This window comes from Rhinolophus sinicus, chromosome 1 (assembly GCF_057876585.1).
Source record: "Rhinolophus sinicus isolate RSI-liver-muscle chromosome 1, RSI-T2T, whole genome shotgun sequence".
Lineage (NCBI taxonomy): Eukaryota > Metazoa > Chordata > Mammalia > Chiroptera > Rhinolophidae > Rhinolophus > Rhinolophus sinicus.
The window spans coordinates 91,605,982-91,622,023 of NC_142501.1; the positions used below are offsets into that span (position 1 = coordinate 91,605,982).

At 36.3% G+C, this 16,042-nt stretch overlaps 1 protein-coding gene across 14 annotated transcripts in view; it reads left to right on the forward strand.

Annotated features, from left to right (window-relative positions):
* ERC1 (ELKS/RAB6-interacting/CAST family member 1) overlaps nucleotides 1-16,042 on the forward strand; it is a 491,277-nt gene that overhangs the window by 193,633 nt on the left and 281,602 nt on the right. For all 14 annotated transcript variants that reach the window (XM_074325171.2, XM_074325172.2, XM_074325174.2 and 11 more), the window contains one exon: nucleotides 749-942. In XM_074325171.2, the coding sequence (XP_074181272.1) occupies nucleotides 749-942 (194 nt within the window). The remainder of the gene's footprint in view (nucleotides 1-748; nucleotides 943-16,042) is intronic.

The window sequence follows — 16,042 nt, forward strand, 5'->3', positions numbered from 1 at the left end:
TTGGCCTTGTGATTCATACCTGCTTGGTAAGCAGTATATAGGAGAAGGGAAGGGAAGTCATGGTCAAGTGGGAATTAGATCCCAGTGTTGGTACTGCAATCATAACATCAGCAGTGAGTCTCTGGTGATTTCTTTTGATGTTATCTTGAGGAGGTCAGTATTGTCTAATGGCTTGTTAGTACCGTGTTTCCCCGAAAATAGCCGGACCATCAGTTCTAATGTGTCTTTTGGAGCAAAAATTAATATAAGACCCGGTCTTATTTTACTATAATATAAGACCCGGTCTTATATAATATGTAATTATATAAATATAGTAATATATAATTATATAAGACTGGGTTTTATATAACATAACACAACCCAACACAACACCAGGTCTTATATTTTTGCTCCAAAAGATGCATTAGAGCTGATGGTCCAGCTAGGTCTTATTTTCGGGGAAACACGGTACATCCCATTAGACTCTGAAGCATCTTTTGGCTTATGATGATTTTGGCCTAATAATAAATATTTAGAGATGTAGTGTTTTAAAAACTAATCCATTTGGAGTCTAAGATAATTGTTTCTCCACTTATTACTAATATTTTGTGTAATATTTAAGCAGATAAAAACTTTATAAATTGAAGATTAGCTAGTCGATGTTTGATAATACCCTGTTTAAATTGGAATAGTGCTAGTTCTTTGGGACATGGGTTTACAACTGCCACTTTATATATATCTGATAGAATTTGCACATTTTTCTTTGTAGGCGCATGAGGCAACCTTGGAAGCCAGAGCCAGTCCAGAGATGAATGATCGAATACAGCAGCTGGAGAGAGAGATTGCTAGGTACAAAGATGACTCTAGCAAGGCCCAGGCAGAAGTTGACCGCCTCTTGGAAATCTTGAAGGAGGTGGAAAACGAGAAGAATGACAAGGATAAGAAGATCGCTGAGTTGGAAAGGTAAGGAAGGGAAGCTGAACAGAGACTCACTATGTTTGAAAGGTTAAAGTATGGTTTTAAAACTGTGTACTTTTGGGGGCATGTTTTTCAATATATCTGCCTCTCTGAATTTAGACTCATAAGTGCTTGATGTTACTTTATTGTCTACTTTTTATTCTAAGTCCGTGTTAAATTCATTGTTGCGGTCTTTAAAAGGCAACACAGAAAGAGAATCAGTTGGGAAGCTGTGGACTTCAACATGATTGGTTAGAAAGAGAGAAAGTATTCATTAAGAAATTAGTTTTCTATTGGCTAATCAAATGAGTACAAATAGCCACTTGCTCTTTAGGTATTTGTCTACCTAAGGCGCAAAGGAACCTCAAATTCAAGGAATTAATACTTTTTTCATTGGTTTAGACCAGGGGTATCCAAACTTTTTTCAACGGTTTTCACCAAGGGCCATATGCGGTAAAATACACAAACAGCCGGGCCACTCACTCGAGGTGAAGTACGTATTGCCTCACCTGGTTTATTTAACACGTTGCGTACGGATCATGAGAATCTTCACAAGGGATTTAAACCCCGCCGTACGCAATGTGTTAAGTAAACTAAATATATTTTTGGAATTTGCTGCGGGCCAGTTAACAACGGATCCCAGGCCGCAGTTTGGACACCCCTGGTGTAGATCATTGTTTGTTGAGCTGATCCTCCTTTGGACGATGCATTTTTAGACTTTGACAAATTGTAGAGAAACAGACTATTGCTATTACATCAGTGCATAGGCCAAATATAGAAGAAGAAGGGACATTTTGAGGACAATTTAGGACACTAGAATATATTTGTGGAGCGCTGACTTTGAATTCTTCAAAATGAACTGTGTTTGAACAGATCCAGCCAGATAGCTCTTTTGGAATTTTGTCTTTTTTTTTTTTTTTCCTCATTAGGGCTTATTATACTAAAGATTAAGCATATGCCTCTTGATCTCTTCTTTTACTCCTACTATATATATAGTTAACATAAATTCACAAGTGCATAGAAACAGTTCTTCCAGTAGAACTGCGTTAATCACCCATATACTTCTGAAGAATCAGAGACTGACAGTGACAGAATGAAATCACTACTCTGAGTGGCTCCTTGGAGCCTGATTCTTAGGAATAGTTTTATTTTTAGTCTCTTGAATGTTGGGAAGTATTAGACTACATTCATAAGTTGTTTACTAAGTTTTAAATTTTTGGGTTATGGGAGACTTGATGTTTTCCCCTAGCAGTTTTTTTTCCTATTCTGTACCCATAGAATTTTAATTTTCCAAGCAACTGAATATAGTCCAACCCTCACATTTCTCCTTCGCTATTTTAAAAGTGTGAATAACATGGGCTAATTACCTACTCACTTGTTTTCTTATTTTGATAATTAACTTTATTTATATTTTCTAGTTCTGGATAAGACAAATGGATAAATTCTTTAAGTCAGAATTAACAAATTACCAGTTTCAAGATTAGATGATGTGTGTTTTTGTGTGTCTTCATGTTTGCATTGCACCTTCCTTCCCAACACACACACACACACACGCACACGCACCCTCCTTTACATATTCTCATGAGTACATGCCTCTCTTTGCTTTTGTGTCTGCCTGAATTCAGCAACAGTATTTTACATTTTAAAATACCATACTTTTGATGGATTAGTGAGTTCCTACTAAATACATTGCAGTATTTCCGAAAAGAAATTCCTTGATAAAGTTTCAGTTTTTGGTTTGACTTCTTGTATTAGAAATCTACATTGAAATTATTGTTTGCTATTCCAGGCAGCTTGCTTGAAAAATGTTTCAATTCATTTTGGACCCAATACTAATTTTGGGAGATGGACATGATTTGAATGAGAGTAAGAAATAGTATTAAATCTATATTTGATACCCAAAGCACAACAAATAGCTTTTATGAGCCACTGTATTTCTCACATTTTGAGAAAAAGTTGTAAATGATCTACTCTTTCTATGGAATGTAACATAACGTTGACAAATCACTTGTCATGCAGGGTTGTAATTTTGCTTTAGGATTTGACACAAAGGTTTTTGGCTACCCAAAAAGAAACAGTTTTTCTTTAATTTTTTAATTAACATTTTTTGTTTTTGTTTTTAAAGCAACAGTTTTACAACTCAGGTTTTGCTTATTGGCTTTGTAATTTGTTGCTGAGCAGTATAGTTTAAGATAGGAATAAATAGTCAAGGACAGTTGAGTTTATGCCTTTTGTTCCCAGATTTAGTACGGAGATGTATGTGTGTGCCTGCTGTTTCCCACCTCCATTCGCTTCTTGTGTTGCGGTTCCACTATTTCCTATGTGTGCGTATCTGTCTCCCCTTAATTTATAATTTGAGTCTCTTCACCTTTCCTTTGAATTGTCTTATCATGGTCCTATTCCATTGGGGTTCAGGTCTCCACGTGTTTATATGTATTCCCTCTTGGCCGTGCTGTTTCTCAGAAAGCCAGTCTCCTGCAGTGTGCACCTTACGTACCAGGTTTCTGTCCCTGCACCATCAGGGCGTTTGTTTGGGACTTCCTGAGAAGTGCGCGTTACGTAAGGATACACTCCTGTACTACTTACTAACAGAATTGCTGCTGCTGCTTTTGCTACTGCTGGGCTCAGTTGGGGGTTTGAAGAACAGCTGCTTACATGGCAAATTCAACTGTACCTCCTAGGTGCACTGTTTGTGGATAAAGTGTACGTTCTCGCTGGTAAGATTCTGATATTGTCAGTTGTAATTTTCTTAGCCTTTGTTTCTAGCCCATCTTTTATGTGGTTGTTCTCTTGCTGGAATGCCCTCTAGGTTACTATAGGCCCTTAGCTGATGCAGCCATAATGCTACACCCTAATCCGGGATGTAGGGTTCGTTTCTGAAGGGTATGCAGCAGCCTTCTAAGTGCAAAAATAAAAGCAGATCATTACAGTCATTGAATTAAAGAAAATTTTTTAGTATTCTTTTAAATTTCCTAGTACTTCTTATATAAAGCAATCTAACATTAAAAGGTTTAGATTAAATCATGAAGAATTCTCAGACCTATTTGTGGTCTTGAGAAAAACGATAGTCTCTTACATCGCCCCTACAGAGCCGGTTCAGTGCTGTAGCGCGGTCTTGGCCTACTGCAATTTAAAAACAGGATTATATAAGGCCACCCGTACATCTGCAAATGTGAAATATTTTTGCTAATTAAATCTAAGAAGTACTACTTCTAAATTCGTATCCCATATTGTGTATATTAGTTGGATTTCAACCAGAGAGGTAGAACCAAGAGAGATACATACATACATACACATATATATATATATATATATATATATATATATATATATATATACACATACATACAATACTATATATACTTATTACAAGGAATTGTAGTATATATATATATATATATATATATATATATATATATATATATGTATATTTATCCATATAAACATATATGTATATTTACACACATACACACAAAGAGATTTATTACAAAGAGTTGTCCTGCCTAATTGCCAGGGGCTGGCTAAGCAAGTCTGAAAACTCTACAGCAAGCTGTCAGGAAGAGACGATCACTAGCAGGGTAGAACTCCCGGGGGCACGGGCCAAAACTGTGGTCCACACGCAGAACTTTTTTTCTCTCCTGGAGAAACCCGCTTTTAGAGCCTTCCAAGGAATTCAGTTATGCCCATTCCAATTATCTGGGGTAATACATTTAATTAGAAGCTTTAATTATTCCTGCAAAATACCTTCATAGCAACACCTAGGTTAGTGTTTGTTTAAGTAACTGGGCACTATAGCCTGGTGAAGTTCAAGAAAGTCCTTACCTGGTTTTCTGGGTAGTCTTTATAGCTCAATTTAAGGAAAAAAACAAAAACAAAGAAAGAACTAGAACTTGACATGTTGTTATATAAATAGATCATTTTAGATTAGCTTTAGGAACCCTGAATGTAATAGAAAATTTCTCTTCTAAAGTGACTAGAGTTTTTATTTAGATTCATAATGAATACGCTTTTCTTTGGCATAATGTTTAACATATTTAGTAATGTACTAACATTCTGATAGAATTCTGATATTAGCATCCTTTCAGACTCCTGAAAGAATTGTTCGTATTCTACTTTTTCGTTCATGTTGTTCCTTTTAGCTAAATACTCCTATCCTGGCAGAATACTAGAAGCATTATCCCCCATACCACAGATTGTGATTTGCTTCATAATACAGAAGCATTAATGAATCCACAGAGTTTGGTGTTTGCAGCAGAAATCCTCAGTTTACTCTAATGTGTCATTTAGATTAGATTTAACATATCATTTAGAAGCTTTTATATGTAGAAAATGGCAGCCATCTTCAGATTTTTATATAATTTAGGTATCAAGGATTGCTTTTGGGTTATCAGAGTTTGGAATTTCATTGATATAAAAAAATAATAGAGTCTATTATTGTATAACCTAAATAATTAATAGAAAATGTGGATTTACTGTATTTCCTAATTTGTGGGGATATAAAAACTGGGATTTTAATAGATGTAGATTTAATTTTAGGGTGCTTTAAAATTTAGCAGAAGGATTAACAGATGAGAAAAAAGGACATCCTTTCTTGTAAGCCTTTAATCTTTGAAAGCCCTGATGGTCTTTTTATTCTTTATTCCTTTTGCCTGGTTACCTTCCCTTTAAATATGCATCTCTAAGAACACCACTGTTGGTAAGATTTATAGTTATCCAGCTCTTAAAATAACATCCAATCTGTGAGTTTAGTTTTTCCCTCTATAACCCACTCTCTCTCTGCCACAGAATATACCCTTTCCTTTTTCACTAATTAATGAATTAGTTATTTTGTTGATTGGAGGCTCTTACTTGCTGGTCAATGTTGTGGGATCTTGGGACACAACAGGAAACAAAACAGACAAAATCTCAGCCTTCGTGGAGTTTACAGTCAAGTTGGGAGGAGATGAACATTAGAAACTAAACATGTAAAGGCCAAAAGGTGATGAATGCCATGCAAAATACAAAGCAGAGTTAAGAGGGGAGGGAGTGTGAGGATTTGTGTGGCTGCTGTATATATGGGGTCGTGAGGAAAGACCTCTCTGGTAAGGTGATATTAAAGCAGACACTTCAAAGAGGGTCTCCTTCCTTTAGACATCCTCAGAATGCCTTAAAACAAAAACAGAACAACAAAAACCAACCTGCTTTATTGAGGTACAAGTTACATACAGAAAGGTGCACCCATTTTAAGTTTTTTGTTTGAGTTTTGACCATTGTATACGCCCGTGCAACCACCACTACAATCCAGATATAGAACATTCTCTTCAATTTGATTAGACCAACCAAGCATCTGTTCTCTCTTCCATCCTGACACAAACCCATGGTTTTAGTTTCCTACACCCCCAGCCCCAGGAGTGCGTCCTGACTCATGGGAGTCAGTCCAGGTCACAGCAGTCTCTTTTCCAGTGACTAAGTTACACACTGCGTACACAATCCCTAAGGGATTTGAGGGGACACTACAGAGAGGCTTCCGGGGAGTGGCTTCCTTGTCAGAAAGACTTGGAAGAAGAAAGACAGTCCCTTCGTTGTGGACACTGTCAAGTCTGGATGTGAGGGCTGGGCCTGCTGCCTCTGCCTCCTGTCAGCCTGAGGTGAAGCCAGCATTCAGAGGGGCCAGTCCGGAAGAAGCAGGGCCAGACCCCGAATGCACTGGCCCTGAAACTAGACTTTTTGTTATGTGAACATGATGGTACATTTTCTTAGTTTAAACATTTTGAAACAGGATTTTCTGTCATTTGCCTTCAAACTGTTACAGCTATTTACAAACTTATTTCCTCCTCTTTTTTTTCCCCCTGTAGTAGAAGCAACTGTTTGGAAAGATTTAAAGTTTTGAGAAGTCAAATAAGGATTAAAGAACAGAAACAGTTTCGGGGTCTGACCAAGGTTGAGGTCTCTTTGTTTTCCTAATACCTTATGAAGCAAAAAACAACGTTCTCACTCTTTTAATTACTTCCTCAAATCAGGAGTGATACACTTGCTGTTCCTGTTTTGGTTCTTTTACAATAAGGCAGTAATTCGAGGGTTCCAGTTAAACCAGCCATAAATTATGCTAGCCATTATTTTCAGATATGTCCACACAGGTTTCAGTCCTGCTTTTCCTCGTTCTAGATCTGTCTTCCTTCATCTCCACCTTCACTTTGTCCCCCACCTGAATGCCTGGGATAGATCGCACCCCTTCACTTTTTTAAAAGGGCAACATAGAGCAGATTTTTACCCCTAGTCAAGCAAATAGTTTAAAGGGGAATATATTTTGACTTTTTAAAAACAAATTTGTATTGTGGCAGAAATAGCCATATTTAACTTTGAAAGGTGGACGTTATTCTTCCCTCGTTTGGAGTCAATGAGCAGTTATTTGTCTGTCCTTCAGTGGAAACATGGAAAAGCAAGCGGGCACATATTTTGGGTGGAGATTTCCTACAGGAACTCTGTAAGCCTCGTCGTTTCATTTGTTACGTATCAGGTAGACCTTTTCTTCTAAGAAAGATGACCCCCCAATTTTAGTGTAATTTGTTTAGTAGTCATTGTATTTGTTAATTTTGGCTACCCCTTTTTGCATCATGGCTTTTTTGTTTGGTTTCGGAAAGGAGTCTTATGTAGATTATTTTTATATACAGATAAGGAGGCTGAGGCCTAGAGAGGTTAAGTAACTGGTCCCACGTCACGTAAGCAGGTAGGTGGTGGTAGAGTTGTGCCTAGAGTTCTGGAGTCTGTCTCTTCTACCTCTGCTCCTTTGAACCTCCGGTGTTCAGTACTTGTTAGTGAGCCCACCTCCTAGAAAGGAAGGATATGGACAGCTAGATGATGTAGAGGTTGCTCTCTTGAGAATCTTAATGAGGCTTTTATCCCCACCTACTGCAATGCCCTATTAGAGGACAGGTACTTTGGAACTGGAATGTAGGTTGCTTTGCTGCAGGTGACAGTTTTTCTAAGTGTCTGACTCTTAGCCCCTCTGTCAGTCCGGACTCCATAAAGAGACACTTGTGGCCCCAGAATACTTAGACTCCAGCAAAGAGCAGCTATGTTGTTTCCTTTGTAGATGACGCCCACAGATGCGTTCTAACACAGCTTGTCCAGGAGCTGGAAATTCCAGTGACGAGCTTTCAGTTTTAGGTCTGGTTGAGCGCTCCTGGAAGAGAACTCACAATACTAACAATACCTAGTGAATGTGTGTCCAGGATACAGGCTTATCACAGAGAAAGGGCTTCTTGTTGAACTTCTGACTCTTAAGTCTGGTCCTTTAATTTTTGAGACCAATATTAAATGATAATGGCTTGCGAGTTTGTTTGGTTGGAAGACTAGTAGGTAATTTTGGATCCTAGACTGCTCATTTCAGATCCTAGAACCTTTAGTGCATGTAGAGATACGGAATGGAAAAGGAGAGCCGGGATATTGTGCTGCTGCTGTGACTATTCTGAGGAAGGCAGGAGACCTGGAGATAGTTTTGTTATTCATTCGTATATATGAATACACTCACTCACTCACTCACTCTCTCACTCTCTCACTCTCTCACTCTCTCACTCTCTCACTCTCTCACTCTCTCACGGTCCAGTCTTGTAAGTATTAGGAAGGAAATTTAGTTTTTTCACTTTGTGATGTTCTAGGCTTTTACATCATGATTAAACTTAAATTTTGTGAACTAGCAAGAAAACCTAACCTGTATGTACTGTATTGTTTTGGGAACAACGAACAACTGGTTTTATTTAAAAAGTATATGATGTATTCAGAGAATGATTTGGAGCTACTTTGATTAAATTTTTTTTTTTTAAAGCAAGTGTGTTCCCAGTTTTGCTCAGAATTTAGGCTCAAGGTAGTTAAGTCCCTGAATTAACTGCTAAAGCAGTAACTTTTAACCTCATTTTGGGAAGTAAGGGGGATCTGTACTTCTGTCGATCAAAACCAGCACACTAAACTGAGCTTGAACACAGAGTGGGGTCTTTTTCTTACCATTCCAAGAGTGAGATGTAATCCAGGGTGTTATTTGCATGCATGTATGTTAAGAGAAAGAACTTTTCTGGTGGTATTTGGAGAAATTAGGGAAGATAAATGCTAGGCTTAAACCTCATGTCTCAGGCATGTAGCCTTTTGAGTTTTTGATTTGCTCTTAAAGATTACTAGTATCTGAAATTTTATATAATGAAAACGGAGTTCTTTTTATTTTCCATAAATCTTCCGCATGCGTTGGCAAGCTTGAATTAGTTTTCTGTATATTTCCAATTTTTGGTTTGATAGTCTTAGCAGAATTAACTGTTTTCTTAAAAAATGGACCTCATAGTTAGAAGATGAATGTTATTTTCTTGTTTTTTCTTATTCTTTTCTCTTTGACTGAAATTTTCTTTCCCTTTATTTGTTTATGGGAACCTTACCCTTTTTAACGGTTACCTGTTGGGAAAAAATTTTTTTACTGACCTTGCTTAGGTAGTAATATTAATTTCTCTTTATTTGTGCTTTTCTTATAGTATCTATCACATTCTGTCCTATAATTGCATATTATTGAGGACCCAATAAATACATATGGTAAACCATAAAGATAGAGCTTCTTTATCATTTCACCATCTAGTTGTCTCACATTTCTTGCCTTTTATCTTCCCATCAAGTATTGTAAGAGTGTTGTACCTGAAGAGGACTGGTTCTTTATCAGGTCCTGCTTTCTTCAGCTTGCTTTCTGGGGAAGCAGTTTGTTTCTTTTTTCTTCCTCCTTGATAAATTTCTCCGATTTCATTTAAAAGAAGAATAATTAACACAGCTTTACATAGTCAATTCTATTCGGTCACCTTTCCAGAGTTTCTTGTGGGCACAGTACCCTATAATTTATTACTACAGTTTACCTTAAGTTACCAGCTTAGTGGTTACCTTAAGTTTTCACTTAAATGTGTAAACATTAGAATTATAAAGAATTAGAGTTATTTTATGTGCATATTTTTTCTCCTAAATTTATTTCCCAAAAGCTATAGTTTAATGCCAAAGTGAAATATGACTAATGAACAATAAAATAGGTAAAGAGACCATTAAACTTGCTCACCATTGATAGGAATAAGCTTAATGTTTTAAAATGTATTTGCCTGTATCTTATATAAAACCTTACTTCTGTAGGAGATTTCAGTTCACGTCCTTGTTGATCTAAAATTATACTAACTTACTGTGTCATAACCAGTAAAAGTGAAAAAAGATCATTGGGAACAATCATTTAGAGATTGGCCTATGTTTGACTTTGAACATTGCATCCTATACTGTTTTATATATGCCAGAGAGCCTTGGAGTTTTATAGATTCCCGTTAGGAACCGGTAAGCATCACAGAACATATAACGTGTGTCCAGGTGATGTGTCAGTATTGGGAGGATAATACTAATTTCAGAGAGACTGATTCATTTTTTAAAAAGGTAAACTGTTTCTTATTATAAAAGTCAGTAATGAACCACAGAGGGTTCGTGCTATGTAAGAATGTTATGCATGGCTGCTTTGCACCTTTTACTGCTGAGCAGTATTGGAAATGAATTGACATTTATACAGGCTTATATTCTTCATTATGACTTTTGGGTTGCACCATTTGACGTAGATTTTGGTAGATTTGAAATGAGAAGTATTGTTATAATCGGGGAAAAACATTTTGTTTTCATATTTGAGAAGATTCTATCAAATTCTTCCAAATAAATTAAGAGTCCTGTATTATACAGAATAATCAAAGTTGTCAGTGTTCTGCTTTTGCTCATAGATAACGTGGATACAGGAAATGGAGTGGGGTGGGTGAAGGGGTGGTCAATTGGAAGGTGGGTGTGTGTAGAGCTGAGCTGATGAAATTCGTGAAATCTCCATTAGCTACTTACATGAAAAGGGGGAGCAGCTAACCTTCTCTTCTTTCCCTTTCTGTTTAAGAAATGGTTTTTCTCCCCCCTGATCAAGAAATGGCAAATTCTAGACAAAATTTTTTCCTTTAGAAAGTACAATTAAAGTACAGTGGTGTCATCTAATCTGAAAATACATTTGTTGAGAGTTGAAAATCTGAAGTTACTAATTTTTAGTGCCTCTGAAGAATGTGTGACTCGTTCCCCTTTAGTCGTGTGCTCTATGTTTGGTCTATGTCTATGAATACTATTGTTTCTGAATATTGTTCTTATTAATTCTTTCTAACTTTCTCTTTCACATTTCTTCCTGGATTTGCTGTTGCCTTCAGTCTCACCTCAAGGTCAGTATGATTGTATGAAAACAAAGATAAGTGATAGAGCATTGTGTACTAACATTATCTTGAACTCTAATAAAGAACTGAAATGATAGAACGTATTCTGGGAAAGCAATGGCTAAAAATCTAGTTACGAGTGCATAAAATGTCAGGAGTTTTAGGTTTACCAGAGTGGACTCAAAGGTCTGCTTCAAAAGACAGTGAAACTAGCCAGAAAGCAAGAATCAGACTGACCAGGTTTTGACTGAGACAAATGAAGATGAAAGGAACCATTGGGGGGTGAGGAGAAAAATACTATGTATATTGTTTTCATTTAATTAAAATTTCATCGGCGACATTCTGGCAGATAATAATATATTAGTAGGGTAAAGTGCAGCATGAATGATGGAGGGAAACTTGCCACTGTATGGAATTGTATAAGAACCTTGGAATTACTTCACATACACAAACCTACACACACGCTTTTAAATTTTAGGTTTGTTTTGTAATTCTGCTGAATGGTAGAACTAGCGATAACAAAAACAACCACCACTACCGCTATTTATATGTGTCAGAGGCCCTATGGTAGAAGCTTTACATCTTCATTAGTAAGTAAATTAGTAAGAGAAGCTGGCAGAAAACAATTGGAAACCTTCATTTTAAAAGTTACTCATTTTGCTGATGAAGCATGGCAGTGTAAATTAAGGTGTGAGAATTTCTGATAGAGTATAGGAAATGACATTGTTAATACCATGTGCATTTTACGTAGCAGCTCTTTCTAAAAATAATGACGTCATATATATTTACTATTTATAAAACACCTGTTTCTTTGATTCTCACAGCTAGCGTCTGGGTTGACAGACTATTACTCTGATGAGGAGCTGTAGTTTGGGAAAATGACTTCTCTAGGATCAACCAACTAGTAGGTGATGGAACTTGAATTTGAAGCCGGATCCTCTCATTTCAACCTCAGGGCTCTTTATATGACATGCACTTGAGCCTAGGAATTAGAGTATGAGCCATGGAGCCCCAGATTGCTTGAATTTTCTTAGGTAGAGATCTCATCTGTGGTTTTCTCAGCTATAAAACTGGGGAAATTATCTAATCTAAAGGGTGGTTGTAAGCATTGGGTGAGTTACTACAGATAGCGCTTAGAACAGTGTGCCACAAGGGCAGCAGTCACTCGGGGAAGCTAGTACGGTCACTCCTTTGCCTTGTTCATGGAGTCCTATTTGATCCAGGGTATCGTAACATAATCTCATACATATCAGGTTCTTTGAAACACTGTACTGTTCTTACTGATTCATACCAGTGTGAGTAGAGAGTGCAAAGGAGAATCCCAGTGCACAGTTGAGTATGTGTAGAAAATGAGAAAAGGACACATATTTCTTCTGTAATGGTATTTTAAGACTTCACTTTTCAGGTGCTAAAATTTGTTATTGGTAGAAAGATGAAGTTGAGGCTTCTTTGAAAAAAGGCTCTCTTTCCCGTTTCTACTCCCCAGTATTTCTTCTCAGTGTTTAAATTGAGGACTTAAACATTTCTGAAAAAGTCCCCTTACTTTTGACGCTTTTAAAAATAAGCAGTTTGTGTGGGGTGTATGTTAAAATAAGTAAATAAGCCCTTCTTGCATCATTACTTTTACTAATCTAATTCATGAAGGGGGTTCTTCAGTCAGATTTACACCATCCTCTTCTATTGCTCTTAGCCGATGACCTCACCTGCTTTACCAAGTACATAGAGCTGTAGAGTAGCAGCAGTCTTGAAATTTCTATCTTCACTCATCTTTGCCTTCCTTTTGTTTCAGTGGAACTAATGTCCCAGCAGCTTCTTGCCAGGGCTATATCTTCCTATTCTCTTTATTCCTTTCCTCTTACCGGTTTCAAAACCTGACTCCATAAATTAAATCCTCCTTATTTCTGTTCTGTTCCTTTCCACGGACTCTCCCAAACGTAAAACATATCCTAGTTTCCCCATCCTTAAAAGAAATGTGACTCATCCTCCCCAGTGTCTTTTCCTTGGCTTCAATTTACTACAGTATCTTACTTTTACCTTTTAGTTTTTCTTTTCTGTTTATGTGCGCAGTTTTTGAAAGAATCGTTTATTCTCGCTGCCTCCACTTTCACACTTCCCATTTATTTTCCAAACCAATGTAATTTGGATTCCTCTCACTGTTGTGCTCAGATTGCTTCAGTGATGTACTAGGTACCAAATTCACTGACCTTGTTTGTCTTGGGCCCACTGACATTTCTGGGTGTTGTATATTATTCACTGTCTCCCTTTATTCTAGAAACTCTTCTTTTGTAATTTATGTGACACTGTTTTGTGCTACAGCCCTTACTATCTCACTGACATTTTTTAGTCTGTTTTGCTTTTTCTCTTTTACATATTTCTTAACTCTTGGTATTTTTCATGTTCTCTTGAAAAATTCCTTTCATCTACATTGTTGGTCACTTGCCTTCTTATCACCAAAGATTTTGTTTTGTTTATATTTGTATGGAACTCCTATTTCAAACAAACTTATTCATTGCAGAATAAATCTTACAGTTTTTGCCATAAAAATAACAAGCACACTGTATTTTAAAAGTGATTTTCCCATATTCTATTCTAAATATTTTCTCTACATATTATAGTAAAATAGTATGGGTTACCACTTACGTAATTCCAAGTCTGAAGTTATTTGGAAATAATAACTCCAAATCTGAAAACAATTAAGCTTTAGTAGAAAAATATCATGAAGGCTTTTTCTTTGTATTTGGAGAACTTTCATCTCTAACTTAAGCTTTATATGGACTCATATTTTTACTGGGACGTTTTATCACTTTGTCCCATATTTTGTCTTTTCGTATGACAGGTTTTAATCTAAGTGTTTCTAAATAAAACTTCTGAAATTCTTCTGGAAAGGCTCAAGAAGAATTTGGCCGTGGAAGTCATTAGTGTATACATAAATCTCTGAGTTACAAATTACGTTAATTATAATATTGTTAGCTGGTTCAGTTTAATAGTTTTTATTGTAGCAGTAAATGCCATTAAACTGTACTTATTTCTAAATAAGTTTATTTTCCAAGGAATACAAAATGAAACAGGTTTTGTTTTTCTAGTGGCAAAGATCATTTTGTTAGTAATATGGAAAAAAACCTCTCTTTATTCCGATTGGAATTTAGAAATACACACACACATACACACGCACACACCCATACACATATAGTGCATTTCACTATTTTAATTATGGTTTTTCCAAGTCTAATTGAGTAGGTCATCAAGAGAACATAATTTATTATTGATGGCTTAAGATTGAATTGGATATTTGGGTGACTTTATTATATGACCTTGGGTGGCATACTTCACCCTTCAGTGCTTATTTTAACCACCTGTTTTGTGTTACTAGTGATACTTGACTGTAGTGTTTGTATTTTAGTGTCTCCACTAAGCATTTACATTTTCAATAAATGTCTTTGTTGTCTCTTTTCCTCCCTTGTCGCCTGCCCTCCCTTGTCTGTCCCTCTTTCCATTCGGTATGGAGCACAGAGATTTTATTTAAAGTGAGGATAACTGAACATTCACACTCTGTCCTTAAACATATGCATCTCCTTAGTTCCTGTTTAGTGACATGAGCCCCAGAAAACAAATACAAAAGAAATAATTCCATGTATAGATAAAGAGATATGATTCGGTTCAGAATTCATCCTTATTTTTTACCATAAAGCAGCATCTTTGGATAGACATTCAGGAAGTGAGGCCTAGAAATATCATTTCTTTCCGTTTCTTTGACTCTTAGATCTAAACAGATTGAGCTCAATATTATCATCACTTGTGTTTTATTTAGCGGTGACTGTTGCAGACTTGTCTTCAAGACAAATGTTTGGCATCTGTGGGATACTTCCTAATAATCTCATTAAGATCAATGTCCTGACATTGTTAATGCAACGAAAATTAAATACTCTATGTTTTGCTCAATTATATTCCTGTTGTTACAGTCTCTTTCATCTCATTTGATGAAAGACTTCTGTACTGATTTCTAAAATCTAACTTGGTCAAACAGCCATTTCTCTGATTGCACAATTTAGAAGCACTTTTTTCGTTATTGACTGACACTGGTCACTAAAACCTCCTAAGATACCATTCAAAATGCTTTATTTTGAAAGTTTAGTTTTTTTAATTTTTATTTTGTAGCCAAAGTGTTCAGGACTTTATAGGCCCCCGAGCATTTCTGACCTGTGAGGTCTGTTTATAAGGAGATTGATTATGGACTTGAGTTTATCATCTAGGAGAATGAGCTGTTGTAATTGCGTTTTTTGCTTCCACTTGTCATTCCTTTAACTTTCTTAAACAACCTTATTGTTTGAGTGTATTTCCTTATTTGTTTCCCTTTCAAGCAGTTCTATTGCCTCGTGTTTTTGTTGTAATAGGTCGTGCTAGCACAGGGTAGCCTCATGCTCTGTTAACTAACTTTTCCTGAAATAAATCTAGTGTTATTGTTTTGAATGATTCATTTTGGTAGGAAAAAAACGTGAACCCAGAATTGTGCTGATCTACCTAATTCTGTACTGAAAAGTGTTGTTTCATGCTATCATGCATTGAGAAGTGGTAAGTGTTGTTTTCTAGATAACAATTGTAGGCAACTACCTGGTATTCTGTAGATGAGCCAAAGGTGGCAAATTCAATAGAAAAATGAAGAAGGGCTAATTTTACAGTTAGTCAAAATTTGAGTTTCTGTAGGTTGCCAGATTTAGCAAATAAAAATATGGATGCCCAGTTAAATTTGAATTTCAGATCTACACTGAATACTTTTTTAGTATTAATATGACTTATAAATATTGGGGCATCCTTATAACTAAAGTATTTGTCATTTATCTGAAATATAAATTTGTCTGTACTTTCTCTATTTTATCTGACAAACTTAGTTTCAGCCTTCC